This window comes from Leopardus geoffroyi, chromosome D2, assembly GCF_018350155.1.
Source record: "Leopardus geoffroyi isolate Oge1 chromosome D2, O.geoffroyi_Oge1_pat1.0, whole genome shotgun sequence".
Lineage (NCBI taxonomy): Eukaryota > Metazoa > Chordata > Mammalia > Carnivora > Felidae > Leopardus > Leopardus geoffroyi.
Genome location: NC_059334.1, coordinates 18,876,252 through 18,898,138, shown reverse-complemented (window position 1 = coordinate 18,898,138; position 21,887 = coordinate 18,876,252). Strand labels below are relative to the sequence as shown.

Here is a 21,887-nt window from a genome sequence, read left to right as displayed (position 1 = left end):
ATAAAGAAACATTAGCACCATTTTGTATCTAATCCAGTGTAAAACTATTTTTTACTCAGAAAAGTTGTTTTCACTTCTAACATATGCTTCGCCTCTCTCCCTCCTTGCCAATAATACTTTTGAACATTTTAAATACCAAGTACGATAACGTTCCATTTTTAAAGTTTATGCTCAGTACAGCATTTCAAGTCAAAGGAGGAAGGTTATCACTAGAATTTTTTTTTTTTTTTAACTCTGCCAATTGCACAAAATTCTGTTTGGGGAGGAGAGTTTTTTTTTTGGGGGGGGGGGGTGACGTCTAATGGCTCACAGACACCATTCTTCCGTGCAGTTTACAGAGTTTGAGTGACCTCACACACACACCTTTCAAGTTATTGGCAATTTTTATTTAATGAAACAATGACAAAGGTATTACATATGAAGTACCATAAATAGGTGCCTACTACATCATGAGCAATTCAGAGAATCTATACCCTATTATACCTTTAGTAAACTTTTAAAAAATGTATATATGTACTTAGAAATGTTACCGCGGCGGAGTTTATATATATATAGGAGTATATGTATGTGTGTGTGTGTGTGTGTGTGTGTGTGTGTGTATGTATACATACATATATATATATATATATATATATATATATATATATAAAACCCAGAGGTACTGAGTATTTTGATACCTCCTAAATAAGAGCAGCCTTTTAGGTTTAAAATGAAAGAATAGGGGCGCCTGGGTGTTCAGTCGGTTAAGCGTCCGACTCTTTGAGTTTGGCTCAGGTCATGATCTCGTGGTTCGCGAGTTCGAGCCCCGCATCGGGCTCTGTGCTGGCAGTGCGGCGCCTGCTTGGGATTCTGTCTCCCTCTCTCTCTGTCCGTCCCCTGCTTGCTCTGTCTCTCAAAATAAATAAAGATACACTTAAAAAAGTATTTCAAAATATTTTTTCAAAAAAAGAAATAGATTTCTATTTACTTGTCATTTGCCTTGGTCCAGCAGAGTTGCTAGATGTTACTTAGTATCCGATTACTGCTCTTAATAAAAGTAACACAGAAACCATGTTTATGGCAAACGTTTAATTTTAAAACCAAAATTTAAAAAAGAGAATCTTAGGCAGCAATTATTTTATTCCATATTCTCACTGGATTTTCAGTTTCAGACTTTTCAACATGAAAGGTAATTTTAAACTAGCTTGCTGTCTTCCACGCTGTCCCAAGAATTAGGAACACGATTTATAAGAATTCGGAACATTAGTTTCTAGAATGAAGGGAACAGTCAGACCATCAAATTGTTACCGCTTAAAAAACTTCATGGGCTCCAAAGGTGATTTTCACCCCTAAAAAGACACCCTCACCAACTAATGACTTGGACATGGGAAGGGGACTCACAGTTAATTCAGGCTGATGTACTCATTGTTCATGCACATGAAAAGTACTTTAAAAACCCTGTCCATTGGTCTTCTACTTAAAAAAGGGCTAAAACTGGCCAATATTGCCTTCTAGGTTTTGTCTCCATCTGGAGTTGCCAGTAGGAAGCACATTAAATACGAGTCTGTTCCCTAAAGGGGAGGGAGTCCGGCTTGGTAAAGCCGAGAGGAAGCTGGGTTTCTAAGGCAGCCCGTCAGTGTGGAACCTGACCTACACCCAAGGCCATCTTCCCGGAGACTGTCAGGTGCAACAGGAACGCTTGAGCTGGATGCCTAAACACAAACGTGCACGAAGGGCCTTGGAAGGAACAGTTTTCACAGTCAGCTGCACCATCACAATGCCACGTTAATTGGATCGTTAGGTACCTGCAGTGTGTAAGGACTTTAATAACGACAGTAACGTTCACCAGGATTATTAGCAGGGTTGTTTCGGACCAACATATAGAACTTCCTGTTAAATGCCCATCTCAACGATTAGGAGAGCTCTCCATGTAAAAGGATTCACCTCAGAACGATGCAAGTATTTAAAAAGTCTTTTTTCTCTTTTTTTAAAGCTCACGATTCTTGAGTTTTCAAAGCTTATACAGTTATAAGAGGACATCGTGTGAAGATTTTATGTGGAATACAACATATTTGGGTTCTAAACATTGACTATGGGGGGCTTGGATGGCTCAATTGGTAGAGCATACTCTTGGTCTCAGGGTCATGAGTTCTAGCCCCACACTGGGCCTGGAGCCTACTTTAAAAAAAAAAAAAAAAAAAAAGTAAAAATTGACAACACTTCAAAGATCCAGAGTAAAAACAGCAAGGGAATGTTCAACCTCACACCTAATAGCAAATTTTATTCACCCACCTACAGGTGCTAGCCTGGCCCAGGCAAAGGACCTTTTTTCCCTCTTCCAGAGAATTCGGCACACTTCCTTCTTGTAGTTTCCTGTATCAGCTGGATGGAAACCAGCATTCCTTAAAACCATTTTGTTCCACCCCAAAGGAAATGTACCAGGGAAGGAGCGCTTTGTTTACATGCTCAACATCCGTGCCTAGACAAACACCACCATCGTCTCATTCCACTGGCTAGGAATCCGGGAGAAATGCATTTCAGCGGAAGTCTGAACAACGTACATCGTCAAGGCTTTGTTACGAATGAGTTCTGTAGAGGAAAACGTGGAGAAAGTAGGGGTAAGCCACATCTCTAACTGGTATCTGGATGTCATCCCCCCCACCCCGTGCGCAAGACCACCTCAACATCGCTAAGTGAAATTTCACACGGGAAGTTCTAAATGTCACGGCCAACTATTAAAGAAGAGGCAAGAGTCCGCAGCGCGTATATGCCAAAAGGCTGGACCGCAGCAAGGAGCCGCTTCCCCCGTTACGTGTTAAGAAAGTTGCAATAATAAAAAGAAAAGTTTCACAAAAGAAGTTCAGTACTCCTCTCAACACACCGCACTGGCACTTTACGTACGGGACTGCATTCGATCTATTAAAATCTGCATGAGATAGAAAGTGCCCAGATGACAATTTAAAGAGAAAAGAGGACCCCCACCCAGCCCAGATAATTCTTAAATATCACGGTCTGTGTAAAGTGGTGCCATAATTGAAAGACGATTAAGTTTACGTTTTCAGGAACTGCGGGGGTTCTGGCGTCACTATACAAGGAATCGATGTTAGTGTCGAAACTCCCTTTCGATGAGCCATTCTTTCACGAAGAAAACCACGCCTAAGGAAAATGAGTCTTAAGCTACAGGTCGGAATGATCTTCCTCACTATGGAATCTGGAAAGTTACTCAGGACAGGATGAAAACAGGCTCCGGCTACACTGACAGAGAATACTGAATGTTAAGCATCAATAGCCATTTAAAGGCATTCGGTGGCGGTATCTGAAAAGATTAAGATGCTTTAAAACAAAAACCCTTATAAGAATATCAAATATTAGGGACTGAGCTTCATAAATAACCAAATATCTATGGCTTCAACTGTCGCCCTACTACTGAGGTAGGTGACCAGGGTTCACTGAAATGGAGCAATCTTTTGGACATTCCCTGCGGAAAACCTTGCATAATCAGCTGGTTTCTTAAATCTATGTCTGTTTTGTTTTGTTTCTTCTTTCTTTTCATTTACACTCTTTTGAAGAGGCTGTCCAAGCAACTGTTTCGGCCTTTAAGCTCTTGCCGAATAGCATCTCATGTACTCTGTCATCCATGGGTTCTCCGAGGAGGAAGGCTTTATCTTTCGGTTTTTCTCCACGTCTACAGAGTGAGCGCGCTGCCTCTGAGTGACCAGTTTCCTTTTTTCCACCTGTCTTCTGTTCTTGGCTCGTAATGCTGATTCATGAATCTAAATTACTCAAAAATAAAAAGATTATTGTTACTTCTAAAATAAAAGTATAATAACTTACGTGGCTTTTATACTCATTTTCAAGAATACTTGCAATGAATATTTACCACCCCCAGGTCACCTGAAGCCAGGGCAGAGGCCAGCCCGGCTTCATCATATCCCTTTCTCCTAGGTATAACAGCTCCTCCAGAAAAGCCATCCCCTTGCCCCTGGTCAGTGACCAAGACGCTAAACAATAAAAAGCGGACATTAAATTTTAGGTATAAATGGTAAGCAACTAATTTGCATGTGTCTCTAGAAACTGGCTCTGGAAAATTATTGAAGATGCTTAGCAGTAAGCCTGGATAAGTATTCCATTAAAGGACTTTTACCACTTAAGACGTCTCATGCTACAGACGATCTCTGTTGAACTTAATCCCATGCAATAGCCAGTCTTTTGTTAAACCACAGCTCCATTGTCTCAAATATCACTCCAAATAACACCATCTGCTAGGGTTCGTTCAGAAGTCTGTTCAGTAAAAATCTGATCATGGTAATTCATCAGAATTCAAATTCTTTGTATTTTCTGCTTCTTTTCATTCGTTCTTTGCTTTAGGCCGACTTAGTCATGTCAGTGCTAACATATGTAATTGCTTTATGGCTGCACACATGAAGACCTCTGGTCAGACATGTTCTCGGGACTGAGAGGACAACTGGGGGCACCTCGGTGGCTCAGTCGGTTAAGTGTCTGACTTCGGCTCAGGCCATGAGCTCACGGTTCGTGGGTTCAAGCCCCGGGTCGGGCTCTGGGCCGACAGCTGAGCCTGGAGCCTGCTTTGGATTCTGAGTTTCCCTCTCTCTCTCCCCAGCTTGTGCTCTCTCTCAAAAATAAGTAAATAAACATGGAAAAAAAAAAAAAAAAGAGGACAACTAAGGCTCCAATGAGTAAAAGGCACTGGCTGTGGATGAGCAGGGGAAAACACAATCATCCGAATTGAACTCAAAGAGCCAAAGGGAATCTACAGTAGGTGCCAAGAACTACAGAATCAATCTAACAAAAGATAACAAGGGAGTCGAGGAATACCAGTTATCAAAGCCACAGGAACCAGAAACCTGTCAAGAGGCCCACGGCACATCTACACGGGCAGCCACCAGCCCCGCTGGGCTCCTCCTCTGCACCTGCGCCCCCTCCCCATCCCCCCGGAACTTGAAAACCCTGACTCCAGCCACTTCTTCTCCTGGTTCCATGTTGGTAAATCTTCCAAATCCCAGCTAATTCCCAGCAACACCCCTCGATCTCCAGGGAGCTGACACCCTCAATCTGTTTGCCAATCAGATGCCCAAATTCCAGGCTTTCCTTGGCCCACCCTGCCATCTCCTAAGATGTACCATGACCCCAAAGCACCGCGGTGATCACAGAATAGGAGACCCGATGACGGGAACGCAGCCCAACCCCCAGCCTCCAAGGAAAAGCAGTGACGGCCAGGTGCCCACGAACCCACCTCATGCACGGGGGCAGACGCGCAGACGTTGTGAGTTTTTTGGCTTCCTGTATCGGTCTGTTTTTCTCCCCACCCATAAAGAGCAAACGGATGCTTCTTCTCCTTTATTTTAGTTGATGATCTTTGAGGACTTTTGGCTGCTTTCCTATTTCCTCTAGCAAATAAGGCACTTGGTTGCTGTCGAGGTTCAGTACTGCTGGGTAACTTGTCAGTCTCTTTTGCTCTGACCTGTTGTTCAGGTTTTTCTTTTATGTCTTTCACTGGCAGTGCTTTTGAAAAAAAAAAAAAAAAAAGGAGATAAAACAAGACGAGAATGCTTTAAAATCACGTTTCTATATAATCACTTTAAATAGCTGGGTTGTGAAATTCATAACACTTCATGCCGTAACAGCTCAATTCACGAGTCCAAGTAAGCAAGAAATACAAAACCAAGTCAGGGTTGTACCTTTCAAATGGTCTAGCCCATTTTAAAATCAACAGCAAATCCACCAAGGCTGGACCAAACCTATTCAAAAGCCACAACTCTCACTCACAGTCCGATATCAAGCGTCCCAATTAAATATTGAAAGCTAAAAAGCACCACAGCCTCATGGCTTTCTCCACAACCCCAAGGGAAGTCCAATCATCAAGGCCTCACTTCAGAAACAGATCGGGATTTGCGATAATCTCTCAGCAGATGTAAAAGGTGAGGTGTTAAGTCACTCAACTCAAGTTCCGGGATCCCGTTTCTTTCTGGTGCACCATGATTACGGAAACCTCCTTACGGCTCTTAACGTGCTCGATTTCATTGCTTTTTGAGGGGCCATGAATATGGAGAGCTCCCTGGGGCTCTTAACATGCTGTAAGAAAGAGCAGGCTGCCCACCTTAGTTTGAACAGTCCTCAGTCACAATAGGGAGCGGTTTCCATAGTCACTCACTGTGGATTCCCAGCATGAAGAGCTGGAGGTGTGGGGAGGGCACCTTTTGGGATGAGCACTGGGGGTTGGATGGAAACCAATCTGACAATAAATCTCATATATTGAAAAAAAATAAATAAATAAAAATAAAAAATAAAAAATAAAAAAATAAGAGGGCTTCCCCAACACTTGCGATAGAAATGACTGCATGAATCAGGGCCCAGGGTCTACACAGCCCTAAAGCCTGCCAGCAGAGCTGCAGCAATCCTCAAGGAAAATGGGACTGCCCTTTCTGAGGTGAACGTCAGACATGAAGGATGTACTCTAGAACATACCTACTTCCCTTAACAACATTTTATCATTTGGCCGCTCATTACTTTTTATAGACCCTTTATTTGTTGTAAAAGTTATGTGATGTTGTTTCAACGCTTCGTGATCCCATGTTTCATTTCGGCCCGAATTTCCATTTTTTTTGTTTGGCTGTTTTTACTGACAGAAGATCGGCATATAACATCATATGAACTTTAGGTGCACGACACTATAATTTGGTATCTGTCAACACTACAGGCTGATCCCCACGGTAAGTCTAGTTACCACCCGTCACCACGCAGTTGAGTCCCCTCAGCCACGCAGCCTTCCCCCAACTCCCTTCCCCTCTGGTAACCGCCAACTTGTTCTCTGGATCTAGGAGTTTGCTTTTGTTTTGTTCCTTTGTCTTGTTTTCTAGGTGAGATCACATGGCATCTGTCTTTCTCCGTCTGACTTCTTTCACTTGGTCTGAAACCTGCTAGACCCACCCGTGGTGTTCCAAACGGAAGATTTCCTTCTTCTTTTTGTGGCAGGGTAATGAACACTCCATTGTGTGTATATATGCCTTATCTTCTTTACCCACTCGTCAACGTCAACCGGTGGACACTTAGGGTTGTTTCTCCCTTGACTATTGTAACTCATGCTAGAATACACATGGGGGTGCCTATATCGTTTCGAATTAGTGTTTTTGTATTCCTCAGCTTAACACCCAGAAGGGAAATGGTTGGATAATATGGTTAGTTCTCCTCTTACCTTTTTGCGGAATCTCCCTCCATATTGTCTGCCATAGTGGCTGTACCAACTTACATTCCCACCAAGTACAGGAGGGTTCCCTTTCCTCCACATCCTCACACCACCTGTCATCTCTTGCCTTTTTGGTAATGGCAGTTCTAACAGGTGTGAGGAGATAGCTGATTGTGGTTTTGATTTGCGCTGCCCTGCTAATGACTGATGTTTAACATCTTGTCACATGCCTACCGGCCATCTGTGTATCTTCTCTGGAAGAATGTCTATTCACACCCCGTGCACATGTTTTCACTTGGGTTGTTTGGTGCTTTGTTGTTGAGTTGTGTGAGTTCTTGATGTATTTTGGATATTTAACCCCTTGGGCAAATATCTTCTCCCATTCAATGGGCTGCCTTTTTATTCTGTTGATGCTTTCCCTTGCTGCGCGGTTTTTCAGCTTGTTGTAGTCCCATTTATTTTTGCTTTTGTTTCCTTTGCCTTTGGAATCAGATCCGGAAAAAAAAACATTGCTAAGACCAATTGCCAACGAACTCACTGCCCATGTTTTCTTCTAGGAATTTTATGGTTTCAGGTCTTACATCCGAGTCTTTAATCCACTTGAGTTAATTTGTGTGTATGATGCAATAGAGTGATTTAATTTCAGTCTTTTGAATAATGGCTCCTTATGCATCTACAACTCCATTTCACTTACCCGAGCTGTTTAGGTCTTAAGGATACCCCTCACTTCAAATGCTCCAGAATTTGGCTCTAGGTGATGACTTTACGATTGCTATTCTAAAACCTCACCACCTCTTTAGGACACATTCTTGTCCCTTCCTATTTCTGGTTGTGACTCTTTTCTTGTTTCTGCCTACATTCCCTTTATTTATTTTTATTTATTTATTTGTTTTTTTGCCCACATTCCCTTTATTTATTTTTATTTATTTATTGCCCACATTCCCTGCAGAGTAAGCCCCTGAATAGGAAGTCAAGATACTGGGGCATAAGCGTGAAGTCTTGACAGATTGTCGTCTGTCATTTCTATCTTCTATCTTCAGCAATGACCTTGACTCTACCAAAGTTCCCTTCCTTCTCTTCCTCTCCTGGTCTGTATGTGTCTAACCCAGGTCTTCCAGAGAAGCCTGCCCAGAGAAGGGAATAATGATTTAGGTTAAAGGACAAACTCGTCAGGAAAAAAGAGAAAAAGAGAGTCCCAACAAGAGGGAATGTCTTGCTCAAAGGCCCGGAAAGAAAAGGGAATATAAATAGTTCAAAATGACAGGTCCAGAGAGAGTCTGTGGATGAAGGCATGGAGCGGGTGGCAAAGGAGGAGACTTTCCACACCAAACTCAGGAGTTTCATTTTATCCTGAAAATGATGAAGAATCACTAAAGGATTGTAAGCTGAAAAAGCAACATGGCCCTATTTGCATTTTAGGGATAGGGCCTCCAGCTACCAACGTGAAGGATGAGTGAGAGAGGCGAGGACAGAAAGGCCAGCTAGCAAACAATGGCAGAGTCTGGGGGTGAGGTGGGAAGTGGGGGCAAGTGGAGTCACGTGACTGCCCAGGAGTCACGGTAGGGGCGGAGAGGGGAGAGAAAGGACCAGAAGGGGGCCCACCGAGCCTGGCAGGTGCTCAGACTCACTGGGCACCTGTGAACTACACACTGATCAGAACAGCGAGCAGGTGGAACCGAGCCCTCTCCAGAGCAGACGGCCCAGCAACACTGCGACAGACCGGTGAAGACGACAGACACCCCGCGGCCCTGGGAGCAGAGAGGAGTCCACAGCTCCCACAGATGTTTGGTGGGGATGGCCCTGCTATCCTCTGACAGAGGTCCACCCAAGGATAAAGACAGGATACTTGTGGCGTCGGATGGGAGATACTTCTGGAACAACTCAGCAGGCCCATGAACCCAGGAGACAAGGTTGTGAGCCAGCAGGTGGGAGCTGAGGTCTGGACGTGGAACAGATCATCCAGGAAGCAACGCGGAGTCAGAGGAGGGGACAGTGAGTCAGGCCCCTAGGGCCACCGTTATTTAAGGAGCAGCCAGGCTGAAGAAGGAGAGCCTACGAGGGAGAAAGAATTGCTAGAAAAGGAGAAAAACTCACCAGGAGAGAAACTACGGGAAGAACGTTGGTAACGGAGGCAGCCGTGAACAGTGTTCAACACCGCAGGGGGGAGGGGGGTCCGTCAGACGAGGGGGAAGAGACTCGGCATTGGGCAAGCAGGCCGCCTACTGCTGACAGAGGGGGACACGGGGTCGGGGCACCAGGTCACGGTGGGCTGCGTACCGGACAGAGTGGAGGCCTAGTTCTGCTAACCGTCAGCTACCGGACCAGCCCTCCCCCCCACAGATAAACAAAGACTGATGTTAAAAATCCCGAGGGTCCACAGGCGCCCGGTACAAAGAAGTAAACTCTTCTCTAGAGACCCTGGGCCAACTTGTCCCTACAAATAATGTTGCACGTGTGCTTATGAATCTACTGCAAAAGATGGGCGGCGTCATAAGGACAGAAGACAAGAAGGAAGGGCCAGCGGGAGCGATTTTCCATTTACAGGCTATCAAATCGTTGCGTTTACTCTCCGTAACACTTAAAAGAAAAAGACCAACCCAAGTACGTCTGCAGCAGCAGGAGACAAAGATGGAAAATGCAGAAGAGACAGAACCTATCAGCCCAATATTAATATTTGTGAAACTCTTGCCTGCTGTCAGGTGAGTGCATGTGAACATACGGGTCAAGGGGCTGAAGTTTAAACCAAAGACCTTCTCAGAGGAACAAAAACAGCGGTCATCGCCACTGTGGGAGAGGATTAGAACGCCCCTTTCTCAGGAGCTGACAGGACAGTCAAACAAAAATAAATTCAGTCTTGGTGTAGGGCTGTGCTAGCCAATACGCGTGGCTATCAACTATAAGCGTAAAGGAAAATTAAATAAAAGTAAAGATTCGATTCCTCAGTTAAGCCGATCAGAGTTCAAGTGCTCAGTAACCCCACGTGGCTAGGAACTACCATGCCAGATGATACAAAGAGACAACACGTCCACCGGGCTGCTCAGTTTTATTGGATGGTCTGTTTTGAAGAATCTGAACAACAGAATTAACACATTTGACCGAATGGCTATACATACAACCCTGCATCCCATAACTACAGAATATATAATGTGGTGAAATGGAACGTTTACAAGAATTTACGCATCTGAGTCTCTAAAGCAAATCTTAATACGTTTACAAAATTGAAATCACACAGAATGTACCCTCTATATAGTGGATAATTATGGTGTGATTATAGTGTAAATCACCTTGATAAAACAACAAAAATAAGTAACATTTTTTTTTTTTAATTTTTAAGTGTTTTATTTATTTTTAAGACAGAGACAGACAGAGCATGAGTGGGGATGGGGCAGAGAGAGAGGGAGACACAGAATCAGAAGCAGGCTCCAGGCTCTGAGCTGTCAGCACAGAGCCCGATGTGGGGCTTGAACACACGAACCGTGAGATCGTGACCTGAGCCGAAGTCGGACGCTTAACCGACTGCGCCACCCGGGCGCCCCCAAAACAAGTAACTTTTTTAAATCTCCAGTTTTGAAATTTAAAAACATTTCTAAATAACGCACGGATCAAAAATAAATCATATGGCTGCACAAAGATGGGAATGCACTCAATGCCACACTTACCAATGGTTAAATGGCAGAGCGTGTTATGCAGATTTTACCATAATTTTTAACAATTAAAAAAAAGTGGTGATGGAAGGCATTCCTTCCTTAATCCTGACCTTATTAGAAATGCTTCTGAAGTTTCTTCATTAAGCGTAACGTTTGTAGTATGCTTTTAGGATATAGTCCTTTTTTTTTTTTAAAGAAAAAAACATTTCCTTATGTTTGTATTATATACATAAATGTTAAGGTTTATTAATTTTTTCATGTATTTTAAGAATCATAATGATTTTGCTTAAGTAAATAAAATACTATATAACAAAACTCGGGTCTTTCTCCTGCAGGGAGTTAAGATTCATCCTACTCAACTGACAGTATAGCTAAAGCAGTAACTGTGGGGAAATTTACAACCTGAAATCAACACATCCAAAAAGAAAGGCAGGTAAAAAAAAAAAAAAAAAAAAAAAAAAATCAATGCTAAGCACCCATCTTACAAAGCGCAAGGGAAAGATCATGGATCAATAAAGACATATTAATAAAGAAAATCCACAGAGTCTAGAGTTAGTTTGGGGGAAAAAAAAAACTAATAAAATTCACAAATCTCTGGCAAGACTGATCAAGAAGGAAGTAAAAAATAAACCTAAGTGGGCGCCTGGGTGGTTCAGTCAGTTAAGCGGTTAAGCATCCGACTTTGGCTCAGGTCACGATCTCGCAGTTTGTGAGTTCGAGCCCCACGTTGGGCTCTGTGCTGACAGCTCAGAGCCTGAAGCCTCCTTCAGATTGTTTCTCCCTCTCTCTGCCCCTCCCCCACTTGTTCTCTCTCTGTCTCTCTCTCTCTCTCTCTCTCAAAAATAAAGATTAAAAAAATTTTTTTTAATAAACCTAAGTAAAAATACAGCAAATGGAATTTAGGCTTAATCCGCACGGATGACACGTGCATATAGTCCCTTCCTCCCAAAAGCCCACTAAAGTGAAGGAAAAAACGCATAACCCATAGGACAAAAAGCAAGGGAGACAATGACACCAGGCAGCAGGTGTCCATACAATTCTGGAAGCTGGAACATAGATGAGGACGTAGAAGTGACCTTAAGAACTGAGTAGGACGAATCCTAACTCCCTGCGGGAGAAAGTCCCACAGGACACACACTGAACCCCAAAAGGAAACAGAAAATGAGGCAGAAGGCCAGTGGAATGGAATGCCTTTTCCAAAGGTCCAGCATTAATCAGTGTCCCAGCCCACATACTCTTTTTTTTTTTTTTAACGTATGTTCATTTTTGAGACAGAGACAGAGAGAGAGACAGAGCGTGAACAGGGGAGGGGCAGAGAGAGAGGGAGACACAGAATCTGAAGCAGGCTCCAGGCTCCCAGCTGTCAGCACATCCGATGCCGGACTCGAACCCACAGACCGTAAGATCACGACCTGAGCTGAAGCCGGGCGCTGAACCCACTGAGCCGCCCAGGCCCCCCAACCCACATGCTCTTCTGACAACATAATATGAACGTGCCTGTTGAGATTGGTGGGGGGGGGGGGGGGGGGGTGGATGCTTCCCCTTGAACCTGGGCAGACTTTCATAAGCGAGGAATGGGGCGAAAGAAGTGGTCCCTGGCTTCTGGTGATAAGTCACAAAGGGCAGCCCAGCACGTGCCCTGCTCTCTCTCAGGAACAGTTGCCCTTGGAGGCCAGCCGGCACATTATGAGGAAGGCCAGGTGCATGAAGATGTCACAAGCGAGTGCCCTAGCAGGCAGCCCCCAGCCCTGGCGCCTTCCAGCAGAGGCTGCAGACGGCACAGAGTGGAAACACGGCATCCCCTGTGCCCAGGGCAAGTTCCAACCCACAGAAACCGTGGGCAGTAATAAATGAGCAGTGGAATTTTAAGCCACTAGTTTTCAGGGTCACTCGGTTACGTCGCTGTCGACACTTCCTGCAAAGTCTTTCCTCCAGTCGGTATGCCACATGATTGCCCCTCTCCTAGCTCAGAAGGCATGTGGGTTACTCCCCAGAGATGGAGAAGCAGAGTGGGTAGGGGCTTGAGATACGAGGCACAGGAAAAGTAAAGGGCGACACCTTCTCGAAAAACAGGTTTATTGGGGCACCTGGGTGGCTCAGTCGGTTAAGCCTCCGACTTCAGCTCAGGTCACGATCTCACGGTCCGTGAGTTCGAGCCCCGCGTCGGGCTCTGGGCTGATGGCTCAGAGCCTGGAGCCTGCTTCCGATTCTGTGTCTCCCTCTCTCTCTGCCCCTCCCCCATTCATGCTCTGTCTCTGTCTCAAAAATAAACGTTAAAAAAAAAAACAAAAAAAAAAAAAAACAGGTTTATGTGGTAAAGAACAAGGCCCCTCCTCCCTTTCCCCAACTCTTGTTCCCCGAATGCTGACAGCCAGGCTTGTACCCCGCCCCAGGCAGGAGACTGGAGGGTTGCCATCTGGGGAGGTGAACACAAGAAAAATGGGTACTTATTATGTTTAAGTCCCCCAGAGAAACAGCTCGTCCTCATCCAATTAGTCAACAAGCACCCCCACAGCCAGAGCTCCTGAAAAGCTCTTCAAGTCTCACTCTTACATGCGAGCAGACAGGCTAAGAGCAAACATCTGAGTACATCCTCTAAAAAGAGAAAGTCCAAAGTATACAAAAAGACTATGAAATATAACAGACCTCTCAATTATGGCTTTTTTTTTTTTTTTTGAGTTAAAAGAAATCCAAGAAGAACAGGATGTTATTTTTTTTTTAATTTTTAATGTTTATTTTTGAGAGAGAGAGAGAGAGAGAGAGAGAGGTGAGCGAGTGGGGAAGGGGCAGAGAGAAAGAGGAAGACACAGAATCCAAAGCAGGCTCCAGGCTCCCAGCTGTCAGCACAGAGCCCGACGCAGGACTCGAACCCATGAACCGTGAGATCGTGACCTGAGCCAAAGTCAGATGCTCAACCCACTGAGTCACCCAAGTGCCCGCATTTTTTTTTTTAATTTTTAAAAATAAAACTTGGGACAAAAGAAAAAAAAAGGTAATCTTTCCAAAATTTAAAACTAGGATGGCAGAACGACAATTTTCAATATAAAGATTGGAAGATACAATTAAAGAGTTCTTCCAGAAAACAGAACCCAAAATTCCAATATCAAAAAAGTTTTAAATAAAAATGTTAGAGGTTTGATCCAGGAGTTACACCATCCAACTAAAAGTAAATATAGAAAGAAAAAGTAAATAGAGCACAGGAAATTACTTAAACAGTACTAGAAAATATTACCGAACTAAACGAAAAGTTTCCAGACTAAAAAGGCCCACCAAGTTGTCAGCCCAATAAATGATAAAAGACAGGGGTGCCTGGGTGGCTCAGTCGGTTAAACATCTGACTTCAGCTCAGGTCATGATCTCACACTTCATAAGTCCGAGCCCCTTGTCGGGCTCTGTGCTGACAGCTCAGAACCTGGAGCCTGTGTCTCCCTCGCTCTCTGCCCCTCCCCCACTTGTGCTCTGTCTCTCTGTCTCTCTCTCTAAAATAAACATTAAAAAACTTTTTTTAAAAAAAGACATACACATAAAGGGCACCTGGCTGGCTCAGTTAGTAGAGCATGCGACTTTGATCTTGGTATTCAAGCCCCTTGGGTGTAGACCGTACTTAAAAAAAAAAAACAAAGACATAGACTGTTAGAACACCTAGGATAAAGAGAATCTATTAAAAACTGCTCTCTCCGCCCCCCAAAAAAGAGGTCACATACACAAGGTGTTGGAACGGCATGGTACTTCTAAAACGCAAGACCAAAAACTAGGATGCAATATAATAATACCTTTTTTTTTTTTTTTTTTAATTTTTTTTTTCAACATTTATTTATTTTTGGGACAGAGAGAGACAGAGCATGAACGGGGGAGGGGCAGAGAGAGAGGGAGGCACAGAATCGGAAACAGGCTCCAGGCTCTGAGCCATCAGCCCAGAGCCGATGCGGGGCTCGAACTCCCGGACCGCGAGATCGTGACCTGGCTGAAGTCGGACGCTTAACCGACTGCGCCACCCAGGCGCCCCAATACCTTTAAACACTGAAATTTCTCATCTATAGTTCTCTACCTTGCAAAATATAAATCCAGCCTTTGGATATAATACAGGCATTTTCGGTCATGCAAGGTCACAAAATTTCTATTCCCATGCAACATTTCTCAGGACTTACAGAGGACATGTTACCTCAGAAGGAAGGGATAAGCCACACAAAGGAACACTTGAGATGTACAAGAGAGATCAGAGAAAGGATGTGAGCAAAAGAAATACTGAAACAGTGAAGAGAAGTCCCAGACTGACAGCACAACGTCTAAATTGGAATAGGAGGATGGGGGTTCAAAAAAAAAAGAAAAAGTCTCCAAGGGAAAAAAGAAAAATAAATGAATAGAACACCTAATGTGTCTAGCATATGCCAAGTTTTAAAATACTACCGGACTATTTCAGGGTGAAGTAGTCATGGGAATATAAACACACACACACACACACACACACACACACACACACACACGCATACAAAAAGGTAAAACAATGATTAACTTCAGGAAAAACATAAATAAAAAGAAAATGTAGTCAGAATATACTACACGGCCCGCCTGTGCATACTTCTACATAGCCACAATAATTCAAACACAGAATCGTGCTTTAAACAAAACAGTCACCTAGTTAATACTGTGGGACAAACCAGGGGCTGGTAAATGTCAGGGAGTGGGTGTGGCAGAGCCAAGATCTTAAGCTATATCATCTCCCATGATGGAAAGTCAATATATAATGTTTAAAATAAAATTTAAACAGCCAACGGAGGGGTGTCTGGGTGGCTCAGTCAGTTAAGCATCTGACTTCGGCTCAGGGCATGACCTCCCGGTTCGGGAGTTCGAGCCCCGCGTCGGGCTCTGTGCTGACAGCTCAGAACCCGGAGCCTGCTTCGGATTCTGTGTCTCCCTCTCTCTCCGCCCCTCCCCTGCTCGTGCTCTCTCAAAAATAAACAAACGTTAAAAAAAAAAAATAAGAAAATAAAATAAAAAGCCTCTAGATGAGAAGAGGGTGGGCATCGCTGAAAGGAAAGCTAAAAAGAGTTGGAAGGAGCATCCGCGGGAGCGAGGGGCATGGGTGGGAAATAGGTCAGATTTTTTTTTTTTTTTTCATTTTAAGCATATTTTTAAAAAATTATGCATATGTGTAAATTTGCTAAAAAATAAAATTTAAGTGAAAAGGAGACATATGAAGGAATTAGAGACAGTTCGGAGGACTCTCCAAAGCATGCTTCAAGGCATACCACAGTGAACACTCCTGTAACACCCACCAGGGGCACAAAACGTCCTGACAGCTTTTTCGTACCCATCTCTTAAATAAGAGTGAGAAGCCAAGGATCATCAGACATTTCAAAAAGGTCTCTAACGTGAAATACAGGGTTAAAAGCAAAAAGAAACACACGTGGGGAGAGGGTGGGGAACCAGAAACTAGGCCGTAGAAATACAATGAGAAGAAAATACATAAAAAAAAACTTCTAGTAATATCCTCAGCAAGATAATAAAAGACACTATATGCACGAGTTGAGAAGAGAATACTGTTTTTTTTTTTTATGAAGGAATAAAAAGAGGGACACCTGGGTGGCTCAGCTGGTTAAGCGTAGGACTCTTGGTTTCTGCTCAGGGGTCGTGATCTCGTGTTTCCGTGAGTTCAAGCCTCACATCTCTCTGCCCCTCCCCCACTCACACTCTCAAAATAAATACATGAACTTTATAACAAAGGAATAAAAAGAGGAAGGGGGGAAGAAGGTAGGGAGGGAAGGTAGCAAGTCCAGAAAACAAAATTAATTTAAAAATAAATAGAATCCCACAGATGAAAAAAAAAAAAAAAGTAATAGAAGAGTTGTGGGGGGCGGGGGGGGCACCACACTGAGCATGCAGCCTGCTTAAGATTCTCTCTCTCTCTCCCACTGCCCCTCTCCCCTGCTCACGCTTGCTGTCTCTCACTCTCTCTAAAATAAAAGAAAGAGGGGCGCCTGGGTGGCGCAGTCGGTTAAGCGGCCGACTTCAGCCAGGTCATGATCTCGCGGTCCGTGAGTTCGAGCCCCGCGTCGGGCTCTGGGCTGATGGCTCAGAGCCTGGAGCCTGTTTCTGATTCTGTGTCTCCCTCTCTCTCTGCCCCTCCCCCATTCATGCTCTGTCTCTCTCTGTCCCAAAAATAAATAAACGTTGAAAAAAAATTAAAAAAAAATAAAATAAAAGAAAGAAAGAAAGAAAGAATTGTAAGATAAGGTTGAGAATATCGCCCAGAAAAAAAAAAAAAAAAAAAAAAACAGAAGAAAAAGACAGATGAACATTCGAAAGGTAGAGGAGAAATTCATGAAGTCTAACATCCAACTAAGGAGTTCGAGAAGAAAGGAACAGGAACAGAAATAGAGGTGAAAAAACAAAACCTCCCAAAATGACAAAGCAGGAGTTTCACTGCAAGGGCTCACAAGCACACTGGAGGAAGACAGACCTAGATCAGGGAGAAATTTCAGAACGCAAAGGACAAAGGGAAGACCCTAAAAGCTTCCTGACGGTGGGGACACGTTATCAAGAATCGGGAGACCACAGGACCCTAGCGCAATACCGCAAGTTACAACGCAACACAGCAAATGCCTCCAGACTCTTTAGAGACAGTATTTCCAACCTAGAATTCCAGGCTCAGCCACAAACTCACCAAATCACGAGGGCGGAAATACAAGCTATTGTTTGACATGCCAGCTCTCAGAAAATTAACCTCGCACATACCCTTTCTCGGGAAGCTACTAGAAGATAAGTTCCAACGGGAGGGGTAAACCAAGAAGATGATGTGAGAGCCACACGAGGGCTCCTACGTAAGAGAAGCCAAGGAGTCCCTGGGGTGGTAGCCAAGGGCCCGCCCAACATGGAACCAGGCAGGCAAGAGAGAGCAGCAACCAGGCCAGATGGAAGTAGGTCAGAGACGCTGGGAGGGTTGTCTTAAGATGTCGAGAGCGAGAGCGAACCTGATGTGTTGGTTGTATTGTGAAAGAAAGAAAAAGGAGTCACGGCAAACAATACAGGGCGGCTTGGCATGACATTTTCCAGGCCCAATATGGTAGATACGGTTGTAGGTGTAACAAACTCCAATGACGACTATTGAGCAGGTGTGGGGAGGGCCCGTGTGTATGGGTTAGGAGGGAGTTAAAAAGAAGGAAAGCCAATAGATAATGCTAAAGACTGAAAGAAAAAAAATTAAGGAGTGTCAACAAAAGCCTTGTCACTCGGAGAAAAATCAACACCAAAGGAAAAGCCAGAGGCGCTGGAAGTGGTCCTCTAAGGAACAGGGGGCTGGTCTGTGTGTCTTCTGGATCCTTGTAATAAGCCATACAGAACTATATGCCTCTATGTGTACCTACGGCTTCAGTAAAAACAAGAACTAAAGCTTTGTTTCATAGAAACTCAAGAGTACTCATCATTCTAGTATATAAAACCATCCACGTAAAAACAAGGATTTTTCGGTTTTGCCAGACATAGGAAATCAACAGGCAGGAGCAAAGCAAATGGTCCCGCAATGGAGAGGCCTGGACACAACAAACATCCTTTCTTCTGCCTGATGCCTAAGCCAGAAATATCAGCAGATAAGAAATAACTGACCTCAGCCACCAGTAGGATTCCGTGTCTCTAAGGAAACCAAAATAATCATGAACTCAGGCAAACACAGGCACCTCAAGTACATCTCACAATTTAGCTGGTAGGCCAGTGGCCACAGGACTAAACCAGAAGGCATGTGCCCCTGCCCCCTCTGCCTTCTGTTACTCAAATTTCCACCAGGGATCATTGAAGCTAGGAAGCTACTAGAAGCTGGCTAGGAACCTACTACACAGCCACAAATCCTGGGGGGTTTACAGGTTATGTGAGGATGGAAAGGCAGCTCTAGGATGCACTGAGAATAGGCTGGCTCTGGGACTAAAAGATTCAGTTTTCTCTCTTCCAGCCTCTTGCAGAGGGGCTGCAATGAGAGACCGAAAAGCTGATTAATCCCCGCTGTCCAGTGCGGTAAACAAACAAAACTGAAGTCACTGATCATCTATCCCCAGCTTCCATTTCTTCATCTGTGAAACGGAGATAAAAATTCCACCCCTACCACTTAGAATTGTTTTGAACGCTGAGCGAGAAAATACATATTGTAAGATCAGCGACTGGAGGTATAATAGGCTGTCAATACATTTTGGTTACTTTTCTCGCCAAAGCCTCTTTAAAATCGAGCGACCCGGGACGGGGGTGGAGAATTGGGACTGGGGGAGGGGTGGGGGGAGTGTCTGGCCAACGCTAGAAAGTAGCAGGAGGGAACCCCTGGTTACTCCAGGCTGTATCCTGAGGCATTTAGCCCGGCCCCAAGCACCAGCGACAGTCCATCCGGCCTCCCGCGCTGAGACCCCAACCGTGCCATCGTCTGGCCAGGAAAGAAGGTGGAGGAGGACCAGGGCAGAAACAGTAGACGCACAGCACCCGAGGGCCATCTTCCAGCTACGGCTCCACCTCTACCCCGCGGCAGCCTTTTGATGAGGGGTGCGCGCCCGGGGGACGAGTGGGTGGGCGAGAAGCGGAGAGCACCTCGCACTTACAACGAATATTCTCCCACCAACCAGGAGTTACGCAACCGCCTGCGTCAACAAATTCAAAATACTCTTTAGGGACAATGCAGCGAGGTCAGGGACTTAACACAGAAAAACAGCGGCCCCATTCATAAGACTGAACGCTGGGCTCAGCGACTTTAACCTCTTGGGCTCGGTCCCCTCTGAGAATCTGACGGAAGCTGGGCTCCTCTACGGGGGGGGGGGGGGGGGGGGGGAAGGTGCTGAGATATAAATAGATGGGATTTCGGAGCTCACTAAGGCAACCACGGCCCTCGGAGGAAGACCCGGAGTTCAGCGCCACTTCAACCCAGTTCACAGCGGGCTCAACCCAGAGCCACCCGATGACGGAAATAAGGGCGGGAGGGCGGAGGCGGGGCTGACACCACCCTTATTTCGGCCAGGGAGGCGCATTCTCCGTCTACCAGAAAACAAACCAAAAAATGAATAAATAGGAAGGGCTTGCCCTGAGCGCTGCAAGACACGGAGCTGGGCAGCTCGGACGCCAGGGGCAGCCCCCTCCCGGCCCCCTCGCGTCCCCCCTCCCGGCCCGGTACCTGGCAGAGCCCCGTCCGCCGCCTCCTCCGCGCTCGCCGCGTCCCGGGCCTCCCCGGCCTCCGCCGCCTCCGCGCCCTGCTCCTCCGCCGGCCCGCGCGCCCGCCGTTCCGGCCCCTCCCGCGCCGCGGGTTCCGCGGGCGGCGGCGGCGGCGAGGCGGGGGCGAACTGGGGCGCGGGGCCCCCGGCGCCCGACGACGCCGACGACGCCGAGTCGTCCGAGGCGCCGGCCGGGCCCCAGTCGTCCCAGAGCCAGGGCGCGTGCGCCTGCTCCAGCAGCCGGCGGCCCAGGCGGTAGTGCAGCAGCTCCCGGTAGCACGGCCCGTACTCTTCCCAGCGCGGCTCCCGGTAGCGCTTCATGTACTCGCTCTTCACCCCGCTCCCCGGGGACATGGTGCCTCCCGCGGGCTTGTGCGCGCGCGGCTCCGCTCCGCCGCCGCCGCCTACGGAGCCGGGGACACGACACAGAGACCCGCCCCGCCCCTCCCGCCGACCCGGCCCGCCGCGACGTTTAAACCCGGAGCCCCGCCCGGACGGGGCGGGCGGGGGCGGGGCGCGGGCGGAGGGGCGGGGCGCGGACAGAGGGGGCCGGGCCCGCGCGGGGGCGGAGGTGAGGGGGCGGAGGGAGCGGGCGGCCGGCCCCGGGAAGGGGCGGGACCGGGAGGACCCGGCCAGGTAGCGCCTCGTCCCGTGACCCTGTCCTGACGGCCCCGGCGGGGTACCGCGCGGGAGGCTCCAGGAGGAGGGCGCAGCGGCCAGGACTGCGGGGGCTGGGGGGGGGGGGGGGTCACCCCGGGGGACGGCGGCCAGAGGCCGCGGGCTGGGGTGACAGGGCCGCGGGAGGCCGGGGACCGGCGGGGGCAGGAGTGAGGCAAAGCAAGGGCGGGGGGTCCTCGGGGCGCCCTCCGAGCTTACCTCCTCGGTCCCGCGCCGGCCTGGCCCTGCGTCCCCGGCCCGTCCTCCGCGCGCGTGGCGCAGCAGCTCCGAGCGGCCCGCTCTCCCCCGCGCTTTCCTGCCGAGCAAGATGTCGCCGACGGCGCGGCGGCCCGCGTCCCTGCGGCAGCCGGCAGGCGAAGGCGCCGCCTCAGTCCCCGGGAGCAGACGCCTCCCCCGCGCGCTCCCGGTCTCGGCCCCCGCCCGCTGCGTGGGGGCGGCCGCTTCGGTGCCGAGCGCGAGGCGCGGGGGTGCAGCGCGTCTGCCAGCCCGGGGCCCCAGGCACACGTCCCCGGCCCACCCGGCCCAGGCGCCCGCGCCCCCGCGTCCCCAGTAGGCGCCGTCCCAGGCGCCCGCCACCGCGGGAGGCGTCAGTTAGGGGCTGGGGTTGCTGCCCCGTCCAGTGAACGGTGCAGCCCCCCCCGGGGTCGCACCCTCTGCGCTCCCCTCCTGACACCCCTGCGCTGCTCTCCTCTCCCAGAAACGAGTCCCCGCGGTCGCTCTTGCTTCCTGTGTTCACACAGCACCTGTTACTGTGGGTTTAACCCCTTTCCACGTGTTAATACGAATTCCTTTCTTCTCGGCACCCCAAACATTTTTTCAACTTCATTAAACCCGCCAATCCACCCTCTCAGAGACGTCTACGCAAAAAGCCTGGACAGATTCAGTTGCCTCGTGCAGCAGCATACAATGTTGTTGCAGTCGTTACGGTTTCAAGTGTGGCCCCACGCAGATCCTTACCCTCCGTTAAAAGGAGCCTTGATACATTCGTAACAAAAAAGATTCGAAAGCAGCTTTGGAAAATCAAAATACTTAAAACAGTTGAAAAGCAGGCCTAGGCCATCCATGAGTGAGTTACACCGGTCTGGCTTCCGTAGTGGGTTTTCCTCCACTCACCTATTTTTTTTTTTTTTTCATCTACTATTTAAAAAAAATTTTTTTTATTTTAATGTTTACTTTTGAAAGATAGAGAGACAGTGCGAGCAG

General features: G+C 47.2%; 1 protein-coding gene and 2 long non-coding RNA genes across 8 annotated transcripts; 2 read left to right on the top strand and 1 right to left on the bottom strand.

The window, feature by feature from the left end:
* Nucleotides 1–364: 364 nt before the first annotated feature.
* On the bottom strand, nucleotides 365–21,558 carry LOC123576510 (centriole, cilia and spindle associated protein). Of its 6 annotated transcripts, none has more exons than XR_006701450.1 (5): nucleotides 20,882–21,414; nucleotides 19,970–20,412; nucleotides 5,234–5,502; nucleotides 3,884–3,980; nucleotides 365–2,376 (listed from the first exon to the last, which is right to left on the bottom strand). XR_006701450.1 is itself a non-coding variant. In XM_045437433.1 (4 exons), exons 2-4 carry the CDS (start codon nucleotides 20,358–20,360, stop codon nucleotides 3,576–3,578), a joined length of 837 nt encoding a protein of 278 aa, XP_045293389.1. In that variant the 5' UTR covers nucleotides 20,361–20,412; nucleotides 20,882–21,392; the 3' UTR covers nucleotides 365–3,575. The 6 variants fall into 6 exon arrangements, 1 of the variants encoding a protein (XP_045293389.1); XR_006701447.1 differs by lacking the exon at nucleotides 3,884–3,980 and adding an exon at nucleotides 2,962–3,752 and having other exon boundaries at nucleotides 365–2,568; nucleotides 20,882–21,392; XR_006701449.1 differs by lacking the exon at nucleotides 3,884–3,980 and adding an exon at nucleotides 3,034–3,752 and having other exon boundaries at nucleotides 365–2,568; nucleotides 20,882–21,392.
* Nucleotides 3,724–18,772, top strand: LOC123576511. The gene is made up of 4 exons (XR_006701452.1): nucleotides 3,724–3,868; nucleotides 11,893–11,895; nucleotides 18,221–18,224; nucleotides 18,758–18,772. It is a non-coding gene; the product is annotated as an uncharacterized LOC123576511 (long non-coding RNA).
* Nucleotides 12,795–13,338, top strand: LOC123576512. The gene is made up of 2 exons (XR_006701453.1): nucleotides 12,795–12,903; nucleotides 13,136–13,338. It is a non-coding gene; the product is annotated as an uncharacterized LOC123576512 (long non-coding RNA).
* Nucleotides 21,559–21,887: the final 329 nt, after the last annotated feature.

Excerpts from the sequence above, each read along its gene's own strand:
- LOC123576510 (XM_045437433.1), bottom strand. The coding sequence starts at position 20,360 with ATGTCCCCGGGGAGCGGGGTGAAGAGCGAGTACATGAAGCGCTACCGG. Across the intron at positions 5,503-19,969 it reads GGCGGACGGGGCTCTGCCAG|CACTGCCAGTGAAAGACATA; the intron begins GTACCGGGCCGG and ends TTTTTTCAAAAG. Across the intron at positions 3,753-5,233 it reads CGTCTGCCCCCGTGCATGAG|ATTCATGAATCAGCATTACG; the intron begins GTGGGTTCGTGG and ends TGAGTAATTTAG.